This window comes from Staurois parvus, unplaced genomic scaffold (assembly GCF_062004578.1).
Source record: "Staurois parvus isolate SC_StPar_1 unplaced genomic scaffold, SC_StPar_1.0 ptg000020l, whole genome shotgun sequence".
In the NCBI taxonomy this organism is placed as follows: domain Eukaryota; kingdom Metazoa; phylum Chordata; class Amphibia; order Anura; family Ranidae; genus Staurois; species Staurois parvus.
The window spans coordinates 14803643-14830818 of NW_028317816.1; the positions used below are offsets into that span (position 1 = coordinate 14803643).

General features: G+C 43.3%; 1 protein-coding gene across 1 annotated transcript; it reads right to left on the bottom strand.

Moving 5' to 3' along the window:
* Positions 1-6432: 6432 nt before the first annotated feature.
* TMEM42 (transmembrane protein 42) lies at positions 6433-22923 on the bottom strand. Its single transcript, XM_089687500.1, has 3 exons — positions 22574-22923; positions 16951-17097; positions 6433-8494 (listed from the first exon to the last, which is right to left on the bottom strand). Exons 1-3 carry the CDS (start codon positions 22715-22717, stop codon positions 8357-8359), a joined length of 429 nt encoding a protein of 142 aa, XP_089543626.1. The 5' UTR covers positions 22718-22923; the 3' UTR covers positions 6433-8356.
* Positions 22924-27176: the final 4253 nt, after the last annotated feature.

The following is a 27176-nucleotide window of genomic DNA, read 5'->3' on the forward strand; positions in this document are numbered from 1 at the left end:
TTTTTCCCACAAACAGAGTTTCTTTTGGTGGTATTTGATCACCTCTGTGGTTTTTATTTTTTGTGCTATAAACAAAAAAAGCCTGACAATTTTGAAAAAAACAAACAATATTTTTTACTTTTTGCTATTAAACATATCCAGTAAAAAAATGTAGTAAATCAAATTTTGTCATAAATTTAGGCCAAAATGTATTCTGCTACATGTCTTTGCTAAAAAAAAAACAAATACGTGTAAATTAATCAGTTTACATGAAAGTTATAGCATCTACAAATTACGGTATATATACTGGAATTTTTGTTTTTTATATTAGTAATGGCAGTGATCAGCGACTTATAGCAGGACTGTGGTGGGCATTCTGACACTGGGTGGAAACTGACTGACTGCCACTGACATCCTCAATGACACTAATATCGTGATCAGTGCTAATAAAAAGCACTGACACTATACTAATGACACTGGGCAGGAAGGGTTAACATCTGGGGCAAGCAAAGGGTTAACTGTGTGCTGTTTTACTATTTTGTCCATGTGTGCTTTACAATGTAAGCATGCTGCTTTGTATTGCTCTGCTATGGTTAGCAATACAAAGCAGCATGCTGGAGTTGACAGGGGAGAGATCTGTATTGTTTACATACAGACCTCTCCCGTCAGTGTTCCTCGGCGATCGCCGGGTCCCGGCGGGGAATCTATGGCCGGGACCTGGTGATCGACAGCTGTAGCCACCAATGGCGGCGTGGGTAGGGTGATGCACACGTGCCCCCCTACCCGGTGATAACAAAAATCACGTATATACAGTTGTGTTCAAAATAATAGCAGTGTTTTGAAAAAAGTGAATAAAGCTCAAAATCCTTCTAATAGCTTTTATTTCCATACACACAAAGGCATTGGGAACACTACACATTCTATTCCAAATCAAAACATAAAGAAAAATATATCAAATTTGTGTTGTTCCTCTAAAAAAATTTAAGAAAAGTGAATATTAGACTGTTCCAAAAAATAGCAATGTTTGTATTCTTCTTTACAAACTCAAACATTCACTATATAAACTGAAAAATGTTTGAAGATTTTGCTTTCCTTTGAATCACTTAATTAATATTTAGTTGTATAAGCACTGTTTCTGAGAACTGCTGTACATCTGTGTTGCATGGAGTCAACCAACTTCTGGCACCTGTGAACAGGTATTCCAGCCCAGGATGATTGGACTACATTCCACAGTTCTTCTCTATTTCTTGGTTTTGCCTCAGAAACTGCATTTTTGATGTCACCCCACAAGTTTTCTATTGGATTAAGATCCAGGAATTGGGCTGGCCACTCCATAACGTCAATCTTGTTGGTCTGGAACCAAGATGTTGCACGTTTACTGGTGTGTTTGGGGTCGTTGTCTTGTTGGAACACCCATTTCAAGGGCATTTCCTCTTCAGCATAAGGCAGCATGACCTTTTCAAGTATTCTGATGTATTCAAACTGATCCATGATCCATGGTATGCCATAAATAGGCCCAACATCGTAGTATGAGAAACATCCCCATATCATGATGCTTGCGCAACCATGCTTCACTGTCTTCACAGTGTACTGTGGCTTGAATTCAGTGTTTGGGGTCGTCTGACAAACTGTCTCCGGCCACTAGACCAAAAAGAACAATCTTACTTTCATCAGTCCACAAAATGTTGCGCCATTTCTCTTTAGGCCAGTCAATGTGCTCTTTGGCAAATTGTAACCTCTTCAGCACATGTCTTTTTTTCAACAGTGGGACTTTGCAGGGACTTCTTGCAGATAGCTTCACATAGGCGTCTTCTAATTGTAACAGTACTCACAGGTAACTTTAGACCTTATTTGATCTTCCTGGAGCTGATTGTTGGCTGAGTCCTTGCCATTTTGGCTATTCTTCTATCCATTCGAATGGTAGTTTTTCGCTTTCTTCCACGTCTTTCAGGTTTTGGTTGCCATTTTAAAGCATTTGCAATCATTTTAGCTGAGCAGCCTATCATTTTCTGCACTTCTTTATATGTTTTCCCCTCTCCAATCAACTTTTTATTCAAGGTACGCTGTTCTTCCTTAAATAAGGGCAATAATTGCCACCTGTTTTTCAAAGAATGAATGACCTCACTACTAGAACTCCACACTGCTATTATTTTGAACATGCCCCTTTCAATTAGTGATTCAATTACACAGATTTAGCATCATGTATGTCATGACTGTTGGGTCTGTTGGATTTCTATTACTCTACTACACCTGCTAGTAAATTATTTGCCATGTAGAAATATCATTTCTACCAAAAACAGTGATTGATCAGGTTAGTGATGTCTGACTGCTATTATTTTGAACACAACTGTATATATATATATATATATATATATATATATATATATATATATATATACAGTCAGGTCCATAAATATTGGGACATCAACACAATTCTAACATTTTTGGCTCTATACACCACCACAATGGATTTGAAATGAAATGAACAAGATGTGTTTTAACGGCAGACTGTCAGCTTTAATTTGAGGGTATTTACATCCAAATCAGGTGAACGGTGTAGGAATTACAACAGTTTGCATATGTGCCTCCCACTTGTTAAGGGACCAAAAGTAATGGGACAATTGGCTTCTCAGCTGTTCCATGGCCAGGTGTGTGTTATTCCCTCATTATCCCAATTAAAATGACCAGATAAAAGGTCCAGAGTTCATTTCAAGTGTGCTATTTGCATCTGGAATCTGTTGCTGTCAACTCTCAAGATGAGATCCAAAGAGCTGTCACTATCAGTGAAGCAAGCCATCATTAGGCTGAAAAAACAAAACAAACCCATCAGAGAGATAGCAAAAACATTAGGCGTGGCCAAAACAACTGTTTGGAACATTCTTAAAAAGAAGGAACGCACCGGTGAGCTCAGCAACACCAAAAGACCCGGAAGACCACAGAAAACAACTGTGGTGGATGACCGAAGAATTATTTCCCTGGTGAAGAAAACACCCTTCACAACAATTGGCCAGATCAAGAACACCCTCCAGGAGGTAGGTGTATGTGTGTCAAAGTCAACAATGAAGAGAAGACTTCACCAGAGTGAATACAGAGGGTTCACCACAAGATGTAAACCATTGGTGAGCCTCAATAACAGGAAGGCCAGATTAGAGTTTGCCAAACGACATCTAAAAAAGCCTTCATAGTTCTGGAACAACATCCTATGGACAGATGAGACCAAGATCAACTTGTACCAGAGTGATGGGAAGAGAAGAGTATGGAGAAGGAAAGGAACTGCTCATGATCCGAAGCATACCACCTCGTCAGTGAAGTATGGTGGTGGTAGTGTCATGGCGTGGGCATGTATGGCTGCCAATGGAACTGGTTCTCTTGTATTTATTGATGAGGTGACTGCTGACAAAAGCAGCAGGATGAATTCTGAAGTGTTTCGGGCAATATTATCTGCTCATATTCAGCCAAATGCTTCAGAACTCATTGGACGCCGCTTCACAGTGCAGATGGACAATGACCCAAAGCATACTGCAAAAGCAACCAAAGAGTTTTTTTAAGGGAAAGAAGTGGAATGTTATACAATGGCCAAGTCAGTCACCTGACCTGAATCCGATTGAGCATGCATTTCACTTGCTGAAGACAAAACTGAAGGGAAAATGCTCCAAGAACAAGTAGGAACTGAAGACAGTTGCAGTAGAGGCCTGGCACAGCATCACCAGGGATGAAACCCAGCGTCTGGTGATGTCTATGCGTTCCAGACGTCAGGCTGTAATTGACTGCAAAGGATTTGCAACCAAGTATTAAAAAGTGAAAGTTTGATTTATGATTATTATTCTGTCCCATTACTTTTGGTCCCTTAACAAGTGGGAGGCACATATGCAAACTGTTGTAATTCCTACACCGTTCACCTGATTTGGATGTAATACCTTCAAATTAAAGCTGACAGTCTGCAGTTAAAGCACATCTTGTTTGTTTCATTTCAAAACCATTGTGGTGGTGTATAGAGCCAAAAATGTTACAATTGTGTCGATGTCCCAATATTTATGGACCTGACTGTATATATGTGATTTTGCACAGCCCTGCTTCCCTGTAGCAGTAGTTCTGCTATAGGGCGGTTGGGAAGCGGTTAAAAAACATTGCATTTGTCCTTTTTTGCCTCCTGACCTTAAACTACCTTTTGTCCCTCTCCTCAGATACATACTTTACCTAGTTTCAGTGGCCATGCCCTCTGGTGTTTGTTTACCTCCCTAGCTAAACATCCTATGTGTGCTGTCCATGCCTGACCAGTAGCTTCCCATACACCTCTATAGAACGGTCTCCTGAGATTCCCTAGCATGGAAACAGGGCCCTAAAGAAGACCATGGGGACGTACTCCTCAGGTGCAGCCAACACAGAGATGTACAGTATAATTCTGGATGCTAACAAACTCCAGCGGCTGTATCTTAGGCTACATTCACACATATTTTCAAGCGTTTTGTGGAGCAGAATTGCACGTTTTTGCAGCTTTTCTCAGGTGTTTTTCAACTAGGCGTTTTTTTATGTGACCAATGGAAAGCTGAATAAGGGGTGAAGAGCTGCTGTTTGAGCTAAAAATGTGTGACAAAACGCTTGAAAACGCTCATGTCACACTTTTCAGGTGTTTCCTCTGAAGTCTATGGGGACAAAAACGCACAATTTTGCCCGAAAAGCAGCTTGTGTACTTTTTGGAGCAACAGGTGTTTGGCTACAAGTGACAGTACGCTCAGATGTGAAGGGCTATTGAAAACAATAGATTTTTGCTTGTTTTTTGAGCTTCAGCCTGGGTTCACATATATGCGGTGCAGTATATCGCATGTGATTCGCACAGGAACCGCAACGCATTCCTGTGCAAATCACGTGGGATTTGTGTGCGGTGCAATTGGAACTGTACATTATCTATGGCTCTAATCGCACCGCACCCGCACCAAAAAGGTGCAAGACCCTTTTTTTTGATCCACACTAGAATTGGATGGCATGGGTATTCACACCTATGTGATCTGATTCTTCACATTGCACCGCGTTTTGTGGACTGCTTTCAGGTTGTTAACATACACACCCGCAGCGGTTCACATGAACGGGGTGCGATTCTGATGCGGTGCGGAATTTGCACTGAAAACGCTGCAAATTCCAAGCCGCATCAGTGTGAACCCAGGGCTAAAGCTATGAAACTCTCACGTGTGAATAGGGCCTTAAGGATTCAAGTATGCAGCTGGGAGTGTGAGGTAGCTTGGGTCAGTGGAGGGGGGCTTAAAGGATAAGTGCACTTCCTGATCTGCATCCCTAATATGGATCAGTAACACAGAAAATGTGAAATTCAGCAAAACTGTTGTCAACTAACTTTTGAAATGGAGATCATCACCAATGACAGCCCCTCCAATTTTCTCACAATGAGATTACTATATTTTGCTATTCTTGTCTGTAATACACAGCATATGTGTAAAGTGGAATTGAATTTTCACCATTTTTTTTAATTGGTCCCCATGAACTGTTTGCCATACTGTGCTGGTATATATGGAATATTAGCACATTATGGTAGACTTGCCTAGCAAGCGTTCCCCTCCAGTGCTGTTATCTTCTCTTGGTCTTCTTTCTGGGTTCCAAACCTTCGGCCACTTGGTTAGCCATGTCACAATGACGTCACTTCTGTGCATACACACAGGAGTCACATCACCATGGCACAAAGTGGTGCCATAAATGTACACAGAGGTGCAGATGCCTACCTGTCAGGGTTTTTAAGATTTCATCCACTTTAAGAGGGAGACATAGTGCAGGTGGAGAAGAGCTTACTCCCACAAACAAAATTAGGAAAGTTTTGTGGTTGAATACTTTGTATTTTTAGTCAAATTTTAGGATATTAACAAAGTCTTACAATTTATGATGATGATAGCATCCCACGTTCTACGACAGCCAACTAAAGTGAAAATATAATATAGCATATCTCTTTATTTCAGGGTATTTATTTGTTATTTATACCCTTTGTATAGTTTGTATTTGATACCCTCTGTAGTTATGAAAATATCAGGATGATCTTTGTATTATCTTACTGTATTACTACCCAGAAGTGATATGTCTACAGAGAAAAAGGGTGGAAGTGGCAGTTGGAGCAAAACATCATTGTGGTGTTATTATATGTTCAGAGCTAAAAAATGAATATATGGATAAGGTGATGTGCATATGGTAAAATGACCAGTGCAGTACATACAGTAAGCAATATGTTTCATACAATGGTCATTTTTATTAATAGCTTTCCTTTAGCATGTCAAAAAACCATACCACCCTCATGACAATATTTTATACTGGCCAACCAAAGAACTGTTCTAAGAAATGTACGGCGATTGTGTTAAAAAGTGTGCCGCTTACCTCTGTAGGAGCTGCTGTTTTCTCAGATCCCCTGCTCCTGTGCCTATGATTCTGCAAATAGCACCACGCACTCTGACACAACTGTCTGGATTCAGAATATTTATTGAACATATAGATGTAGAACCCCAAAGGTGAAAGAGATAGGAACAACATAGCACTGCAAATAAACAATAGCAAGAAAAATACTGCAAATAGGTGACCAGTGACAAGAAATACATAGTGTGGAAAACAAACCATAATCAGAGAGCAAACCCCTCCTAAATTCTATACTGGAGCAATCCTAACTAAGGAGATTTACACCACCATAACAATTCAGCAATGTAATATACCCACTTAATTCTGCTGGCCATCCCACTGGGGCCCACCTGTTATGTCGGAGCCTCACGATGTTCTTTCAAGTACTGATAAAGGCTCTGTAATACTTGCAGGCAACACTGTTCCTCTTAAGGCGTGTTAGAGTGTAGTGGGGTTTGACCAGCAGCCTCTCACCAACTCCTGTGGCAGCAGGTGATCTCCCTCTGTTTTCTGTTAGCAGCACAACTGGTCAGTGTCCTTCTCAGTTAGGCAGCCAGTGGTAGTGGTTTTCCAGAATGTCTGCCACTGCGCCTCTCTCCCTCTCAGGTGCGGTGGTGAGTGCTATGCTGGCAACCTGATGCACACTCCCTCCGAATGTCCTCCACACCTCTTCTCCTCTCCGCATGGAAACAACCGCTTCTCCTCTAAGCTAGATAAGTGTCACATTTTTGATTGCTCCTGATTTACAAAGTGACTGTGCAACAATTTTTTTCATTGGATAAGATGAATGAAAAAAAGTTATTAAATATTTGTAGAAACATCAGTCTTTTTTTTTTATTGTCAGTATAAACAAATAGCAGTGCAGAAATGTGTCCAATATGGAACAAATAAAGTAAAGGTCTTCTCCATGTTGCTGTTGGTTCATCTCTTTGGTCTCATACTGTATGTATTTCATGCAGTGCATTAAAGTGAACCTGCCCAATTCTGCAGGGCAAAACAAAAGGATCCCTTATGTGGTTAAAAAAGGCGGTGAAGAGACGTCATATGTGGATCACTTTTCAGAAGCATGGCAGGTTAGATGCAAGTCTAAACTTAGCCTTAAAGTTAAAATAGAAGTATGACCCATTTTCAGCTGATAGCGGGCTGAAGCACGCAGTCAGCAGATGTCACTCAGCTGGTCCAGATTGGGAAAAGATCCCGACTAATGTCGGGATGCACCCCAGAGTCTGGAGCGGCACCTGGCTCAGTCTCTCAGCGAGCCACTGACAGCCTGAGTCAGCCGCTCCCTCCACAGTCCAGCGCTCCAGTGAGTGCGGGTGGAGGTCAGAGCAGAGAGCGCTGACTGACAGTCATCGCTCTCTGCTCACAGCGGTGTTGAGAAATCAGCGATAATGTGATTGCTGAGTTCTCACACTTAGAGACAGCAGGGGACAGATGCAGCATTGAACCGATGCTGAAACCACCTAGGTGAGTACAATTTAGGAAAAAAAGTCATCCCCTATTTCTCTTTTAACTTTAGACTTGCATCTAACCTGCCATGCCTCTGAAAAGTGATCCGCAAATTACATCTCTTCATCGCCTTTTTTAACCGCAATAAATGCTGCATTACAAGCATATGCATTGCTTGCGGTTGTGAGTTGTTTGTGACAAATCTCCAATCAGTAGCGGTACTGACCGCCGAATGAGACAGGAGCAGTAAACTTTGCCATGGGCATGAAGCAAAGTATTGCAACTGCATCATGTGAACATCTTTGTTTGCTGATTTTGCAGCTTAAGGGTCACAGTTGGAGGGGCAAAAAAAAAAATGTGCATTTTTAATGCCCTTCTGCGGCAAGTCCAAATGAGCCCTAATGGTTTGTGTTGTTGTAACTACATATGTACGTCCCCTAAAATGTACAGGTAAACAGAGGACAAGAGAATCAAGTTCCCCAGTAAAGATACACTAGCACACAAAACGCTCAGGTAAAACTGATCAACAAAACGATGACCTCTTCTAACTCTTCTTCTTTGCAGGATCTTCTGCTTGTGGTGAAAACGTGTGCAGTAAAATCAGTCCACAGAGAGTGATCGAAATTCCAACCCACCAGAGAATAGCACGGGATTCTCCAAACAGCACTTTGCCAAGAAATGCCTAAAAGAGAGGTTTATTTTAGAGAAGAGCACTATGAAGGGAAAACATGTTACAAAATGATTAAAAAAAACTTCTTTGCAAATGAAAAAAAATCTAGAAATGTTCGCAAGATAAAAATGTATATTATATGTAAACTGGTAATCATTCAATGTAGAACTAAAATGTGATCTGGTATAGATTGAATAACTCCCTCTCATTGGTACCTCCCATTTTGCCACTGGCGCCAGTTGGGGGTTAAACCAGGTTTCTCCCTAGGGAGAGTTTAGACTTTTTATGGGTCCCGGGCCTGTGATGGGGATGTTAGTATTTTCAAATTTCTGGAGTGGCGGGGGGGCGAGATTTTGAGAACGCTATGGCAGCTGTTCCTTGGACTTTTGGCGATATAGCCAGCTCCATCACGATTTTCTTTCCCAGGGACGCCCTACTCGGACAATGTCCACTCTTACGCCATTTGAACGCCTTTGGACTGCAAAGATCCTATCACACATATGATTTCCATCCTACAGTTGTGTCCAAAATTATTCAACCCCCACTGAAATTGAGTGTTTTGGCCAGTTTGACATTGCTTTTGATCATTCAGTCATCTTGCTTACATTTACATTAAAGAGGCACTTGTAGGTCAGACAAATATAACATAACAGTTATAATGAAATAACCACAAATGTCTTTTCTGTGCTCACAGCATTATCAGTTTTATTCAACCCCCAAGTGACATTCAATCTTAGTACTTAGTACAGCATCCTTTTACAGTTATAACAGCTTTTAAACGTGAAGCATAGCTTGACACAAGTGTCTTGCAGCGATCTACGGGTATCTTCGCCCATTCTTCATGGGCAAAGGCCTCCAGTTCAGTCACATTCTTAGGCTTGCGCACTGCAACTGCTTTCTTTAAGTCCCACCAGAGGTTCTCAATCGGATTTAAGTCTGGTGACTGCGATGGCCACTCCAAAATGTTCCAGCCTTTCCTCTGCAACCATGCTCTAGTGGACTTGGAGGTATGCTTGGGATCATTGTCCTGTTGAAAGGTCCAACGTCTCCCAAGCCTCAGGTGTGTGACGGACTGCATCACGTTTCCATCCAATATCTCCTGGTACTGAAGAGAATTCATGGTACCTTGCACACGCTGAAGCTTCCCTGTACCTGCAGAAGCAAAACAGCCCCAAAGCATGATTGACCCTCCACCATGCTTCACAGTAGGCAAGGTGTTCTTTTCATCATAGGCCTTGTTCTTCCTCCTCCAAACATAGCGTTGATCCATGGGCCCAAACAGTTCTAATTTTGTTTCATCAGTCCACAGAACACTATCCCACAACTTTTGTGGTTTGTCCACATGGCTTTTGGCATACTGCAGTCGACTCTTCTTATTCTTTGGAGACAGCAAGGGGGTACGCCTGGGAGTTCTGGCACGGAGGCCTTCATTACGCAGTGTGCGTCTTATTGTCTGGGCTGAAACTTCTGTACCCACATCTGACAAATCTTTTCTCAGTTCCTCAGCAGTCACACGGGGACTTCTCTCCACTCTACGCTTCAGGTAGCGCACAGCAGTCGAAGTCAGCATCTTCTTTCTGCCACGACCAGGTAGCGTTTCAACAGTGCCCTTTGCCTTGAATTTGCGAATGATGCTTCCTAAGGTGTCTCTTGGTATGTTTAACATCTTTGCAATCTTCTTATAGCCATTGCCCTTCCTGTGAAGAGAAATCACCTCTTCTCTTGTCTTCCTGGACCATTCTCTTGCCTTCACCATGTTTGTAACCACACCAGTAAATGTCTAGAAGGAGCTGAGTATCACAGTCATTTTAAAGCTGCCTAATTGGTGCTTATTATGCTTGATTGCTGCTCGGTGACATCCACAGGTGTTTTCAATACCTGATGGAAAGCACCTGTATGAACCTCTGTTCTTCAGAGTGGTAGTCTTTAAGGGGTTGAATAATTGTGGCAATGAAGAAACCACATAAGAACCATTTACTACTGTATTACATAAACAATTGATGTCATTTTAGTTGCATTTGGGTAGTTACAACGTCCTTGTAGGATTTGATTCTGAATACAATTCCAAATGTACACTATAGTCCCTAAACCCCTTTACAGCATTGGGGGTTGAATAATTTTGGACACAACTGTATGTAAGTTACTTAATTCCACTTCTCCAGTTTTGATATATAAGGGATATATATCAGTATATATAAGGGAATGGGTGTGTGGCCTCCAGTGTGAGTTATCTGAGGAGCAACTGCAACACTTATATCAACTGACTCATTCTAGCTCTGTAGACTCTAAAATGCAGGAGAACAATTACAAAACTGTTGACGAGGTGGTATCGTGTGCCCATGACCCTTGCTCGGATTTATCCTGCAGTTCCTGATCTTTGTTGGCGAGGCTGCAGCCAGAGAGGCACGTTCCTCCATATGTGGTCGGAATGCACTTCTTTTGGGCTGATCTGCCCCTTTTGGACTGATTTGCCCCTTTCTCCGATACACTTCCTGCTCTATGTTCACACCCTTCCACTCAGTCATTACAAGTGTAGCATTCTCCCTTACCTGCTTAAGGCAGCTAAACGTCTCATACCGATTCACTGGAAGAACACCTACAGTTGTGTTCAAAATAATAGCAGTGTGTTGAAAAAAGTGAATAAAGCTCAAAATCCTTCTAATAGCTTTTATTTCCATACACACAAATGCATTGGGAACACTACACATTCTATTCCAAATCAAAACATGAAAAGTGAATATTAGACTGTTCAAAAAAATAGCAGTTTGTATTCTTTACAAACTCAAACATTCACTATATAAACTGAAAAATGTTTGAAGATTTTGCTGTCCTTTGAATCACTTAATGAATATTTAGTTGTATAAGCACTGTTTCTGAGAACTGCTGTACATCTGTGTTGCATGGAGTCAACCAACTTCTGGCACCTGTGATCAGGTATTCCAGCCCAGGATGATTGGACTACATTCCACAGTTCTTCTCTATTTCTTGGTTTTGCCTCAGAAACTGCATTTTTGATGTCACCCCACAAGTTTTCTATTGGATTACGATCCGGGGATTGGGCTGGCCACTCCATAACGTCAATCTTGTTGGTCTGGAACCAAGATGTTGCAGGTTTACTGGTGTGTTTGGGGTCGTTGTCTTGTTGGAACACCCATTTCAAAGGCTTTTCCTCTTCCGCATAAGGCAGCATGACCTCTTCAAGTATTCTGATGTATTCAAACTGATCCATGATCCCTGGTATGCGATAAATAGGCCCAACACCGTAGTATGAGAAACATCCCCATATCATGATGCTTGCGCAACCATGCTTCACTGTCTTCACAGTGTACTGTGGCTTGAATTCAGTGTTTGGGGGTCGTCTGACAAACTGTCTCCGGCCACTAGACCCAAAAAGAACAATCTTACTTTCATCAGTCCACAAAATGTTGCGTCATTTCTCTTTAGGCCAGTCAATGTGCTCTTTGGCAAATTGTAACCTCTTCAGCACGTCTTTTTTTCAACAGTGGGACTTTGCGGGGACTTCTTGCAGATAGCTTGGCTTCACATAGGCGTCTTCTAATTGTAACAGTACTCACAGGTAACTTTAGACCTTCTTTGATCTTCCTGGAGCTGATTGTTGGCTGAGTTCTTGCCATTTTGGCTATTCTTCTATCCATTTGAATGGTAGTTTTTCGCTTTCTTCCACGTCTTTCAGGTTTTGGTTGCCATTTTAAAGCATTTGCGATCATTTTAGCTGAGCAGCCTATCATTTTCTGCACTTCTTTATATGTTTTCTCCTCTCCAATCAACTTTTTAATCAAGGTACGCTGTTCTTCTGAACAATGTCTGGAACGACCCATTTTCCTCAGAATTTCAGAGAGAAATGCACTGTAACCAGCATGTGCAACATTTGCTGCCTTCCTTCCTTAAATAAGGGCAATAATTGCCACCTGTTTTTCAAAGAATGAATGACCTCACTAATAGAACTCCATACTGCTATTATTTTGAACATGCCCCTTTCAATTAGTGATTCAATTACACAGAATCAGCAGCATGCATGTCATGACTGTTGGGTCTGTTGGATTTCTATTACTCTACTACACCTGCTAGTAAATTATTTGCCATGTAGAAATATCATTTCTACCAAAAACAGTGATTGATCAGGTTAGTGATGTCTGACTGCTATTATTTTGAAAACAACTGTACATATCAAGCCACAGGGACTGGACCAAGGTGGTGACTGATTATGGAATCATTACAGAAGGTGACTGGATTATGGAAGCTGAGGAGTGGATCACTACTTGCAAGGGTACACAAGACTATATCTGGGTTCACATGTGGTATCCTCTAGTTTATATTTTACTTTGGCACTGGTCTTGGCTGATCCCTTGTTTAACCAGTTTCGCGCTGCCCTATAGCAGAAATACTGCTACAGGGCGGCACAGGTGCGCAAAGTCACATATATATATATACACGTGATTTTACAGTTCCAGGTGGGGGGGCGTGCGCACGCCCTACCCAAGCCGCCATTTGTGGCCTCGGCTGTCAATCACCGGGTCCCGGACGGTGATTACCCGCCGGCACCTGGCAATCTCGGAGTATTACTGACGGCGGAGAGACCTGTATGTAAACAATACAGATCTCTCCCCTGTCAGCTCCTGCACACTGCTTTGTATGGCTCTGCATAGCAGAGCCATACAAAGCATTGTGCTTATAGTGAAGCACACAAGCAGCCCCCATAGTGAAAGAGCACACAGCTAACCCTTTGATCGCCCCTCATGTTAACCCCTTCATGCCCATTGCCATTAGTACAGTGCCAGTGCTTTTTATTAGCACTGATCACTGTATTGGTGTCACTGGAGATGTCAGTGACACCAAGTCAGTTCCCTCCAGTGTCAGAATGCCCACCGCAGTCCTGCTATAAGTCGCTGATTGCGGCCATTACTAGTCTATTTGTGTGAAAAAAAAGGATGTAAATTTATTTTGGGTGCATCGTTGGGCAGCACAGTGGCTAAATGGTTAGCACTTCCGCCTGGCAGTACTAGGGTCATTGGTTCAAATCCAAGCCACGGCACCTCCTGCCTGGAGTTTGCATGTTCTCCCTGTGCCTGCGTGGGTTTCCTCCGGGTGCTCCGGTTTCCTCCCACACTCCAAACACATGCTGGTAAGTTAATTGGATCCTGTCTAAATTGGCCCTAGTATATGAATGTGAGTTAGGGATCTTAGATTGTACACCCCTTGAGGGTTAGGGACTGATGTGAATGTACAATATATATGTAAAGCGCTGCGTAAATGGACGGCGTTATACAAGTACCAGAAATAAATAATAATAAATAAATCATTGCATGATCGCGCAATTGCCAGTTAAAGTAACACAGTGCCGTAATGCAAAAAATGGCCTGGTCAGGAAGGGGGATAAATCCTCTGGAGGGCAAGTGGTTAAGCACCTTGTCCAGACAAACCAATGATCTTAAGCCCTTTTAACCTTTCCCTTTTTTTTTTCTTAATGGGTTTTAAAACTAGCCTTGTTAGGCTGTAATTCGGTTATAGTGTGTGACTCTATGGTCTTTGCTTGGATTTGCGTTCTTCCCACCCCCCCCCTTTTTTTCATTGTTATTTTGTTGATTTTTTTTTAACTTAGCAATCGTTATGTGGACATTCTCACCCAGGCTGTTTGGTTAGGTGTCTTTCCACTGAAGCTTTGGTGGCACTAGCATGGGATCGGATGGCCTAGGGAGGTACCACAAACTCCTACTGACCCGGCTGTGTACTGGAAAGCACTGGTTGCAATTGATCTTGGTATCTTTTGTGTGGTCCTCAAGGCTGCATACTTGGACAGTGCCTATTAAAGTCTGCAGGCTCCTACGTACCTGCTCAGTTTACATTTTTGCTATTCATTGTCCCCCTCCCCCTTTATTTAACCCTTAACCCCCCTATTTCAGATATGAGATTTACAATGTGTTTTAAACAGTTTAATCTTTGTATCACCATCAGTCATTTTATTGGATGACAAAATTGTACTCCCATGTCCGAATGTTTTTTTTTTTTGTATTTGTAAAACAAAAAGAAAGATTTAAAATAAAAAAAAAAAGAAAGTGAAATGTGCAGAAAAACATTTGTTCACCTTACACAGAGGCAAATGTATATCTTGCCTCAGAAAAGTGCACCAACCTTGCTATTTGTCCTTGATCTGTTCATAACGTAAAGCCCAAATCCAGCCAAAGCATTTCTAGGCTGGGCAAACATTGGAAACTCTGCCTGGTTCTGACTGCTGTCTGTAATATCACTGGGGAAATTTCCCTTCACTATGTGGAATGGTGACAAGGGGTCATAAAAACAGAAAGTAATGGATAACAAAACGCTTTTATTAGTATCAAGGATTTTATTGCTGGCATGACAATGCCCTGCTCCTTTGTTTCTTGTTCTAATGGGACAGGGATGAGAAGTAAAGGAAAATATATCCAGTGAGTTCTTAAACAACAGAAAGGTATGGCTTGCATTGGACTTTAAGCCTAGATTTACAATGAGCAGACTCGAATATGAATTGATAAGAAGTTGGTGAACATGAATGTGTTTATTAATGCCACTACACACCAATGGGGAGAAGGGTGTTTATTAATGCCACTGCACACCAATGGAGAGAGGGGTGTTTATTAATTCCACTGCACACCAATGGAGAGAGGGGTGTTTATTAATTCCACTGCACACCAATGGGGAGAGGGGTGTTTATTAATGCCACTGCACACCAATGAGGAGAGGGGTGTTTATTAATGCCACTGCACACCAATGAGGAGAGGGGTGTTTATTAATGCCACTGCACACCAATGGGGAGAGGGGTGTTTATTAATGCCACTGCACACCAATGGGGAGAGGGGTGTTTATTAATTCCACTGCACACCAATGAGGAGAGGGGTGTTTATTAATTCCACTGCACAAAATGGGGAGAGGGGTGTTTATTAATTCCACTGCACACCAATGGGGAGAGGGGTGTTTATTAATGCCACTGCACACCGATGGGGAGAGGGGTGTTTATTAATGCCACTGCACACCAATGGGGAGAGGGGTGTTTACTAATTCCACTGCACACCAATGGAGAGAGGGGTGTTTATTAATTCCACTGCACACCAATGGAGAGAGGGGTGTTTATTAATGCCACTGCACACAAATGGGGAGAGGGGTGTTTATTAATACCAATGGGGAGAGGGGTGTTTATTAATGCCACTGCACACCAATGGGGAGAAGGGTGTTTATTAATGCCACTGCACACCAATGGGGAGAGGGGTGTTTATTAATGCCACTGCACACCAATGGGGAGAGGGGTGTTTATTAATGCCACTGCACACCAATGGGGAGAGGGGTGTTCATTAATGCCACTGCACACCAATGGGGAAAGGGGTGTTTATAAATGCCACTGCACACCAAAGAGGAGAGGGGTGTTTATTAATTCCACTGCACACCAATGAGGAGAGGGGTGTTTATTAATTCCACTGCACACCAATGAGGAGAGGGGTGTTTATTAATTCCACTGCACACCAATGAGGAGAGGGGTGTTTATTAATGCCACTGCACACCAATGGGGAGAGGGGTGTTTATTAATGCCACTGCACACCAATGGGGAGAGGGGTGTTTATTAATGCCACTCCACACCAATGGGGAGAGGGGTGTTTATTAATGCCACTCCACACCAATGGGGAGAGGGGTGTTTATTAATGCCACTGCACACCAATGGGGAGAGGGGTGTTTATTAATGCCACTGCACACCTATGGGAAGAGGGACGTTTATTAATGCCACTGCACACCTATGGGAAGAGGAACATTTATTGCGGTCACTGCACACCAATAGGAAATGGAAAGTGTTTATTGCTGCCACTGCACAACTGCGGGGGGGGGGGGGGGGTATTTATTGCTGCCACTGCCCACTAGTGGCAAAGGGGATATTTATTTTACCCTCTACACATCAATGAGAAGGGAGGAGTGTTTTTATTGCTTGCACTGCACACCAATGGGAAGGCTGTGTATTTATTACTGTCACTGCACACCAATGGCTGACGTGAGAGGGGATACAGTGGCAGGATCATGCAGAGGAACCCCTACAATGAAGTTTCCATGAAAGGGTTATCTGTTATGTGCGTGTTTTGTTCTGCTTTTATTACTAAATGTATGACTATCATCTGATATTTTGGAAATGGAATTGCCATTTCCATGTTAGACACCACAAGTCTAGTTGGCCCCACAAAGAAGTGTAGGTGATGTTGTTTACAAAATTTAAATATCTTGGGCACAGGATATCGTAATTCAACTTTTTGTACCCCAAGTGGCAGAGATTTTTTTTGTGTACCTGTAAGACATATGGCGTGTTTTTTTCTACTTTCACCTAAGCTGGAATTTTCACTTAACACTATAGGGGATATAATGAGGGACTGGGTGATGCAATCAGAATTCTAATGAAAGGAAATGGATACATAACTGTTGTCTATTTAACTACTTACAGATGAAATAAAATTTGAAGCAGTTGTTGTTACAGTTGCAGCTGCTGAAGAGGAGGAGAATCGTAATGCTTTAGCAAAGAATGTCCACATAGCAGCATTGCACAGAAACACAAGTCCTATACAACAAAGGCGAAGTAGTAGGTGGATCTGAAATGACAAAGACATAGTTTAGTATTGCTTGTTTGAGTTTTCATTCGCAAAGCTTGCAGGAACAAACTAAACTTGTAAATGTTGGAAGTAAGAAATGATAAACAAAAACAGGATTTTTGTACTGCCCGTGAAATCCTGTTTTTTTGGAATGCACTGAGGGACACAGAAAGTGCTAAACCTTCAGGTTATACTGTTGACTAGTGGAGGACTGGACACTGGCAAACAAAAAACTGTAGGATAGTTCTAGGTATAACTTTTCCACTACCAGTATGCCTCAGTTTTGCAGCAAAGCAGTACCAGGAGCATGATCATAAGCACCAATGGGGTGGCACCTGTGTTGTCCGATGGACTGTAATGCAGGCCATACATGGGTCGAATTCCGAACGAATTTTCTTTAGAAAATCATAAATCTTGTGCGTTTTGTAATGCTATGGTGCCACCACTGATTTCCAAATTCAACCAACCAAGCCTTAAATTTGTTGCTACAGAAAATAATTTTTGTGAGCAAGAATTTTCCTTTCTTTCCAGGTCACAGCTATATATTTTTTGCATGATTCTGCTAACATTGATTTAAAAATTTGTTGGTTTTCAAAAAATTTCCAACATGCCCGATCACTCATATTCGATGGTCACACGAAAATCGGCAGTTTCTGTGACCCACTAATGGTGTGAAATTTGAACAAAAATTCTTAGAAAAGATTTTCGAAAGAAAATTCTTTTGGAATTCGACCCATGTATGGCCCAGCTTTAGAAAAGGATTTTACAGCGAATTCAAAATTCCTTTTTTCTTTCTCATATATTTATGCTAAGTGAATGCAGGGTCCTGGGTTTAGTAACACTTTAAACCCTAACCCCAAAATGTAATATATTGCATCATCTCAATCTTTGGATGTAGTGGCTGCATTAGTTTGATCGGGTTAATCGGGTAAAAAGGCTGGTGATCTGGTGTTCTCTGATCCTCCCCTTCTTCTACTGTCCCCAATCCATTTGCTGATAGTACAGAACTCTGCACATGCTCAGTTTAGTGCTAGAGAGGTTATTTTTTTCTTTGGGAGGGTGCATGTGATCAGCACAGGGCCAATCAGCGCTGTCCAGACAGAGGTTCAGGGTCCCTGTAGATTCATAAGACACGCAGAGCAGAATGAAACCGCCTACAAGCTTTAACCAGTGCTCGACTGAACACTGATAGAAGTCACAAGACTGCTTTAACTGCTGATGAGAAAAGGTATTAAGTAGTTTATATTTACTAAACTAATTGCATTTTCATGTTGTGTGTACTGTGGGAGACCGAATATAGTGAATGCAGGATCCTGGGTTTAGTAACACTTTAAAGTAAAAAATGTTTAGGCATCAGTATCACCCCCCCCCACACACACACACACACACACTTTTTACTTACCTGAGCCCTCATTCATGCGCTGTGCATATCTGCAGCTCTTCTCTCCCCTCACTTCCTGGTCTCACTGTATTTTCTAAGGCAGCTGAATCCATTGGCTCCCGTCGATGTCAATCAAAGCCACTGACAAGGAGTGGGTGGGAGGCCTAGCCCCGCTGTTTGTATCTATAGATGCAGGGAGTGAGCTCACTTGAATGCCCCCATAGATAGCGGCTTTCTATGGGGGCATTCAGTGGAGGGGAGGAGCTGGGAGCACCAGTGGGGTACCAGAGAAAAGGAGGTTCAGGGCTGCTCTATGCACTTCCATTCTCCTTATCTGTTGCTGAATACACTACAAGTCTGGTCTGTCACTGTGACAGATGAACTCGTAGTTCTCAAAAGAGTGAGTATGTTGATCAGCGCACTTGTAGTCCATTGACACTTCCTTCTGCATCTTAACTCAAAGCCTGTACAGAGGTACTGGCAGAAGCTGGAGGAACAGCGGGCAGGAGCCTTACATTGCACCTGCTATCCAATCATGGGTGCAATGCTTTGTTTTGTGAAAAAAAATAATAAATGCACATTTTTTTCCCTGCAAACTTAGCCTTTAAATTACCAGATGATATCAATTGCTGGACAGTGTTGTCCAACTCTTGCCCATTTGCAGGGTAAAAAAAATCCATGCTTTCCCTAAGCATAGCCCAGTAGGGAGAAGCTTTCTACAGGATTCCCAGCTGGGAAAGGCCATTATCCGGAGCCACTTCATCTAGCCACAGAAGGCCCCAGGCATTTCTGTGGGGGCCAAAACAGGAACACTGCTTCATTCGCTTGCCTTCCTTACACCCTCACCTCTCCAACCAACCTACCACTTGGAACCAGCTTTATTTATACCTGTTCTAAGGGAGACCTCTAGTGGGCTAAAAGAGAACTGCACCTCTCACCCAATACTAGGGAGAAGACAAACATGAAAACTCCTGTTTACTGTCTGACTGACAGGAGTGATGATATTGTCTCTCCAGTCAGGCAGAGTGAAGGGGCACCAACAGCTGTCAGGTGGAGGAATCTGCTTCCTCCTTCATCCAATAATGGCCTACTGTAGTGAAAGAGAGCAGACATTTTACAGCTGGACATGTTTGGTATCTATTTACTCGGCTTAACCTGATCTTTTTTATTTTACCAAAATGTGTAATATATTGAGGTTTGTGTGCCTTACAGGCTTGTTCACACCATAGAAACACAGTTCAAATGCATTTTTGCATATGCATCTTTGATGTGTTTCAATGTGTTTTTTTATACGCTCCGGTGCATTTTTTCCCCCTCTTTTTTTCTCTTTCTTCACCTTAAAGTGATACTAAAGTCTTGGTTTTTTTAACCACTTGACAACTGGGCTATAGCCGAATGACGATCTAGTTCTGGGAGGGTGTCATATGATGTCCTCCAGAACCGTGCCACCTGGGGTGCGCACCCAGCGAGCTCTGTTATCGCTGTGTCCATTGGACACAGCTGATCACATGACAGGGTAAAGGGCTAATCACAGCACCCTTTTACCACGTGATCAGCTGTGTCCAATGACACAGCTGATCACAATGTACATACAGTTTCCGGTTATCGGCTGCACCTAACTCACCCTGTGACAGTGTGAGGAAAGAGAAGAGGCGGTAATCGACAAACGTATTTAAAAAAATCAGAGGCAGTCCAATGCATCCCCAGCCCCAACAGTGTCCATCATTGCAGTCCCAACAGTGTCCATCAGTGCTGCCAGTCAGTGCCCATCAATGCCACCAGTCAGTGTCCATCAATGCCACCAGTCAGTGCTGCCTATCAGTGACCTTCAGAGCAGCCTATTGGTGCCTCCTCGTCAATGCACATCAGTGCAGCCTATGAGTGCCCATCACTGCTGCCTGTCAGTGCAGCCTCATCAGTACCCATCAGTGCAGCCTCATCAGCGCACATCAGTGAAGGAGAAAAATTACCTGTTTGCAAAATTTTATAACAGAAACTATGAAAAATATTTTTTTTTCAAAATGTTTGGTCTTTTTTCATTTGTTTAGCAAAAAATAAAAAAACCCAGTGGTGATTAAATACCACCAAAAGAAAGCTCTATAGGTCTCAAAAAAAATGATACAAATTTCATATGGGTACAGTGTTGAATGACCACGCAATTGTCATTCAAAGTGCGAAAACACTGAAAGCTGAAAATTGGCCTGGGCAGGAAGGGGTGAAAGTGGTTAAATAACAAACATGTCATACTTACCTGCACTGTGCAATGACAGCCCTGACCCTCCTCTTCTCGAGTCCCCTGCTGGGGCTCCTGGCCCCTCCCTCCTGTTGGGAGCCCCCACAGTAAGCAACTTGCTATGGGGGGCACCTGAGCAGGCATGCTCTTGAGCCATGACTCTGCATGTCCATTCACACATAGAGCCTCCGTTCGGCTCCACCCCCTCCCTGTCCTGATTGGCTCACTGGCTGTAATGGACAGCAGCGGGAGCCAATGACTCCTCTCAGGAATGAGAGTCCCTGGAGAACTGAGGCTTCCAGTATTGTTCAGTAGAGAAAAAAATGCAACATGTTCTACTTTTTTTTTTCTGGAATGCACTGGAACTGGTTGCACTGGTGTGAACTATGCTATTGGAAGCCATATAACCTACTTTCTGTGTGTTTTTGATGCAGAAAAATAAACATACTGGACTGCAAGTGTAGTGAACCGGCCCTACAATGGAGATGTAGTGAATTTACATTTGGTAAACTGTTTAGCAAATATGTGACATAACAAAAATAAGAATTACCACAATATCGTTCTCAAAGGGTCTCTGCTTTCAGAAAACGTATAATGTTTGGGTTTTTTTAAATAATCTTCAGGCCTAAAATTATTTTTTTTTAATGTGTGCAAAAAAAACCAAAATCGGCTCTGGTTGTGAAAGGGTTAAGTGATTGCGCAATCAGAATGTATAGTGTGTGGCCAGCCAAGGAATGGAAACTGTGACTGCTATAAACTCAGGGCTGTGGATAAGGGGGTACCACCAGTCCTCCTGTGTGGGGCTCGGGTCAGCAGGGGGGCCCAGGCAACCAGGTGAATGGGATGTGTGCAGGAAGGGTGATCAGCACCGCATGGGGGGCAATTACTGAAACCAATCCCTTGTATGGCTCTCTCTGCAGCAGCTGAAAGCCAGTGGGAGGGACAAGAGAAGAAGCCAACTTTCAGCTGCTGCAGAGAGAGCCATACAAGGGATCAGTTCCAGTAATTGCCCCCGCTGCACCCATCTCCCTCTCTGTGCACCATATGTTTTCCCCTGCTGCCCAAGCCCCTCCTGTGTGCCCCCACCCCCACAGTGCTGCTGGGTTCCCTTCTCTCCTTACCTCTGGCAGCTGCAAGCACACAATAGGATCCTTCAGGATGGATAGTGGGGGAATATGTCACTGAATTTACCAGACCCTTCCTTTCATGAATGAACACAATGAGTGATTGATACCAGTTATTCACTGTGTTCATTCATAACTGAATCATAATAAACAGTTATTTTTTTGGGCAGGACCCTGTCAGGTTGGCTGTATGGGGCCCTGTGGTTTCTAACAGCAGCCCTGTATAAACATCTACAGACAACACAGGGATAGATATTCACAAAATACCAGATCTTTCACTGGATTCTTATCTCATCCAATCACATTGTAGTTTATGGTTTTTACTTTGCCGTCTCTGTGCGGCTATTAGGGATGAAAGCAGCAAAGATCCAGATTTCTCACCAATCCATGTGCATCCTTATTGGGGTATACTTGTGAAGGCAGATGATGAGTTCAGCGTAATGAGTGCAGTGTCAGCCATGTATGTCAATACATAATATCATTGGGATAAACTCACCCCCATCCATTCATCATCACATGTGAATTCTTTCATAAAACATGCAGCCCAGCATAGTGACCAATCAGCTTCCTCAACCTGTTCAGATAAGCGTTGAACATGAAAGCTAGAAGCTGATTGGCTGCTCCAATAGTCATAACTCCCCCTCTGGTTCTAAAGGAACACATGAAACGTGATCATTACCCCAGTATTAGTGGGCTGTGGCCATGGGGTTAGCTGACGTGACACTGACAACTGCTTACCCAATCACACAACTCGGCCCGCTCCCCGGTGTACGCCCCACACAGCTCTCTCAGGTAATCCGCTCCCAGCGCTAGTTTGGCAGAGCATGCTGAAAGCGCCCCCAGGAGGCCGGCCACCGCGCTGCATCCCCAGCTGGACCACATGGAACAGCTCAGACCACCGACAGACGTCTTCCTGAAATACAGGCTGGGGGGGAGGGGACATCGCAGTCATGTGATCCCTGGAGCCATGTGACCTCCTGCTCGCTCTGAAGTTGGTGTATGAGAGTGTGAAGGACTGGGGTGTGAGGGAGAGGTGCATGCAGTGTCAGGGAGTTCTCATTCTTGTCATACATGCCGGTCCCCTCCCTAATTCCAGCACCTCTGACTTCTTGTGTGTTGTATTCGGAATCTTCTGGCCGAGATGTCTAATCTCCATCCTGCCTGTGCACATTTCTAAATCCCTCCTCCCTTTTATGCCATGAGCCTAATGTCCTCTCCCCACCCTTCATCTAATGTTCCCGGAGTTCCCTCCCCTTTCATCTCATGTTCCCGGAGTCCCCTCCCCTTTCATCTCATGTTCCTAATGTCCTCTCCCCACCCTTCTCATGTTCCCAATGTCCCCTCCCCTTTCATCTCATGTTCCCTATGTCCTTTCCCCACCCTTCTTCTCGTTCCTAATGTCCCCTCCCCGTTCATCTCATGTTCCCGGAGTCCCCTCCCCTTTCATCTCATGTTCCTAATGTCCTCTCCCCACCCTTCTCATGTTCCCAATGTCCCCTCCCCTTTCATCTCATGTTCCCTATGTCCTTTCCCCACCCTTCTTCTCGTTCCTAATGTCCCCTCCCCTTTCATCTCATGTTCCCGGAGTCCCCTCCCCTTTCATCTCATGTTCCTAATGTCCTCTCCCCACCCTTCTCATGTTCCCAATGTCCCCTCCCCTTTCATCTCATGTTCCCTATGTCCTTTCCCCACCCTTCTTCTCGTTCCTAATGTCCCCTCCCCGTTCATCTCATGTTCCTGATGTCCCCTCCCCTTTCTTCTCATGTTCCCGATGTCCCCTCCCCGTTCATCTCATGTTACCGATGTCCCCTCCCCTTCTCATGTTCTCGATGTCCCCTCCCCTTTATTCTCATGTTCCCGATGTCCCCTCCTCATTCATCTCATGTTCCCGATGTCCCTTCTCTTTTCATCTCATGTTCCCGATGTCCCCTCCCCTTTCATCTCATGTTCCCGATGTCCCCTCCCCGTTAATCTCATGTTCCCGATGTCCCCTCCCCGTTAATCTCATGTTCCCGATGTCCCCTCCCCTTTCATCTCATGTTCCCTATGTCCTTTCCCCACCCTTCTTCTCGTTCCTAATGTCCCCTCCCCGTTCATCTCATGTTCCCGATGTCCCCTCCCCATTCATCTCATGTTCCCGATGTCCCCTCCCCTTCTCATGTTCTCGATGTCCCCTCCCCTTTATTCTCATGTTCCTGATGTCCCCTCCCCATTCATCTCATGTTCCCGATGTCCCCTCCCCTTTCATCTCATGCTCCCGATGTCCCCTCCCCTTTCATCTCATGCTCCCGATGTCCCCTCCCCTTTCATCTCATGCTCCCGATGTCCCCTCCCCTTTCATCTCATGCTCCCGATGTCCCCTCCCCTTTCATCTCATGCTCCCGATGACCCCTCCCCTTTCATCTCATGTTCCCGATGTCCCCTCCCCTTTCATCTCATGTTTCCAATGTCCTCTCCCCACCCTTCATCTCATGTGCCTAATGTTCCCTCCCCTTTTATGTCTTGTTCTTAATGTCCTCTCCCCCTTTATGTTATGTGGTCAGTGTCCTCTCCGCTTTTATGTCATGAGCCTAATGTCCCCTCCTCCTTTCATCGCATGTGCCCAATGTCCTTTCCCCACCCTTCATCTCATGTGCCTAATGTCTCCTCCCCTTTCATCTCATGTGTCTAATGTCTTCTTCCCTTTTATGTCATGAGCCTAATCTCTCCTCCCCTTTCATGTTATGTGTCTAATTTCCCCCCCCCCCCCATTTCATGTTGCTTATGTCCTCTTCTCTTTTATGTTATGAGCCTTAAAACCGCCTTTCATCTCATGTGCCTTATGTCCCCTCCCCTTTCATGTCATGAGCCTATTGTCCCCTCCCCCTTTCATCTCAGGTTCCTTATGTCTTATCCCCCTTTCATCTTATGTCTCCTCCTCCTGTTCATCTCATTTGCCTAATTTCCTCTTCCCATTTCATCTCATGTGCTTTATGCCCTGCCCCCCCTTTCCTCTCATGTACCTTATGTCCCCTCCCCCTTTAATCTCATGTGCCTAATTGCCCCTCTCATGTGCCTTATGTCCCCTCCCTTTTCATCTCAGGTGCTTAATTTTCCCTCCCGCCTTTCATCTCATGTGCTCAATTGCCCCCCCCCCCTTCATCCCATGTGCCTACTGTCCCCTCCCCCTTTCATTTCATATGGTTTATTCCTTCTCCTTCATGTCTCTAATCCCCCCTCCCCTTTGATTTTATGTGCCTAATTGTATCTGCCTGGGTTCAATTCGCAGAAGATTTGATGGACCCCTCAAAAATGTGCAAATTGCGAACAATGTAAACCCTCAATAAGAGGTGAATCTTGAAAATTCTTTTCATTTTAAAGGCTAATAGAAAAGAGATTTTCAATCAGAAAGCATCTGGAGCTGGGCACTGCCCAGCAGCACATGTAGCAAAGAAAACCAAGTTTTTTTCTTAAAGCGGAGTTCCAGCCGTTTTTGTGTTTGTTAAAAGTCAGCAGCTACAAAAACTGTAGTTGCTGACTTTTAACAAACACACACTTACCTGTCCCGTGGTGTGACATAAAATTTACAGATTTGAGTAGCTGAGAGGTGACCTGTAGCAATATGTAAAGAAAACAAAACCTCAGCGCCCAGGACTCTCCTATTTAACACACAAATCCCCGTGAGATGCTGCTGTGCACAGGTACAAAGACCAAAAAACTTTTAACAATGAAAACCAGCGCAAACCCACATATTCAATTGCATTACTCAACTTGAAAAATCATTTTTTTGCTAATAAAGATATATATAATAAATTATATATAAATAAATTAATATAAAAATAAAAACATTAAATTCAATTCATAAGTCCAGTGACAAAAAAAAATCAAGTGATAAAAAATCGAAAAAGTCCCAAAAAAATATATATATATTTAACAGTCCCGTGACAAAAATAAATCAATTTATAATTATCATTGGATTCTTCCGTGTTACTGATCCCTTCACCATCCACCAGTGCAGAAATCAACATTAACCGCACTCACCAGATATTAGTAAGTCACACGCCTTTCAGGAATATTAAGGGCTCCTGGACCCCCTTTGCTTTTGTGAGACCTCCAAATGCTATTTCCTCTTATATTTGGGTACCTCTTCTGCTTACTCCTCTCACCGAATCCCCCAAAGGAAATCAGGAAAAAGAAAAGACCATAGCGTGATACCGTAGTAATCTCTCCTCCAAATAATCTCTCCAGACCACTCACATTCTTTTGCGGGATATAGCCCGCCTTTTATTCAAAACAACAATGATTTTCTTCCAAAATGATCCACTTTTCAGGTACACCAACTTCTTATAAGAGACCCCACAGTCTAGTGTGCAGCAGGATGGCAGACCTCAGCTACAGACTCATCTACTAGGCTAAGATGGCCCCTTGGAACGCACCGCTCGGCGTGCGCTCCACTCACCGGAAATGACGTCAGACGACGGACCAGGCAACCGGAAGTGCGTCAACGCGTTTCACCCCACCCACAGGGCGTTATCAAGACCAAAGACCAGGTCTTGATAATGCCCTGTGGGTGGGGTGAAACGCGTTGACGCACTTCCGGTTGCCTGGTCCGTCGTCTGACGTCATTTCCGGTGAGTGGAGCGCACGCCGAGCGATGCGTTCCAAGGGGCCATCTTAGCCTAGTAGATGAGTCTGTAGCTGAGGTCTGCCATCCTGCTGCACACTAGACTGTGGGGTCTCTTATAAGAAGTCGGTGTACCTGAAAAGTGGATCATTTTGGAAGAAATTCATTGTTGTTTTGAATAAAAGGCGGGCTATATCCCGCAAAAGAATGTGAGTGGTCTGGAGAGATTATTTGGAGGAGAGATTACTACGGTATCACGCTATGGTCTTTTCTTTTTCCTGATTTCCTTTGGGGGATTCGGTGAGAGGAGTAAGCAGAAGAGGTACCCAAATATAAGAGGAAATAGCATTTGGAGGTCTCACAAAAGCAAAGGGGGTCCAGGAGCCCTTAATATTCCTGAAAGGCGTGTGACTTACTAATATCTGGTGAGTGCGGTTAATGTTGATTTCTGCACTGGTGGATGGTGAAGGGATCAGTAACACGGAAGAATCCAATGATAATTATAAATTGATTTATTTTTGTCACGGGACTGTTAAATATATATATATTTTTTTTGGGACTTTTTCGATTTTTTATCACTTGATTTTTTTTGTCACTGGACTTATGAATTGAATTTAATGTTTTTATTTTTATATTAATTTATTTATATATAATTTATTATATATATCTTTATTAGCAAAAAAATGATTTTTCAAGTTGAGTAATGCAATTGAATATGTGGGTTTGCGCTGGTTTTCA

Bases quoted from the DNA above. Each gene is read 5' to 3' on its own strand.
- TMEM42 (XM_089687500.1), bottom strand. From the start codon at position 22,717: ATGTGGTCCAGCTGGGGATGCAGCGCGGTGGCCGGCCTCCTGGGGGCG. The intron at 17,098-22,573 runs GTAAGCAGTTGT...TTGTCATTTCAG, and splicing joins GGGCCGAGTTGTGTGATTGG to ATCCACCTACTACTTCGCCT. The intron at 8,495-16,950 runs GTAAGTAGTTAA...CCTCTCTTTTAG, and splicing joins CTTCAAATTTTATTTCATCT to GCATTTCTTGGCAAAGTGCT.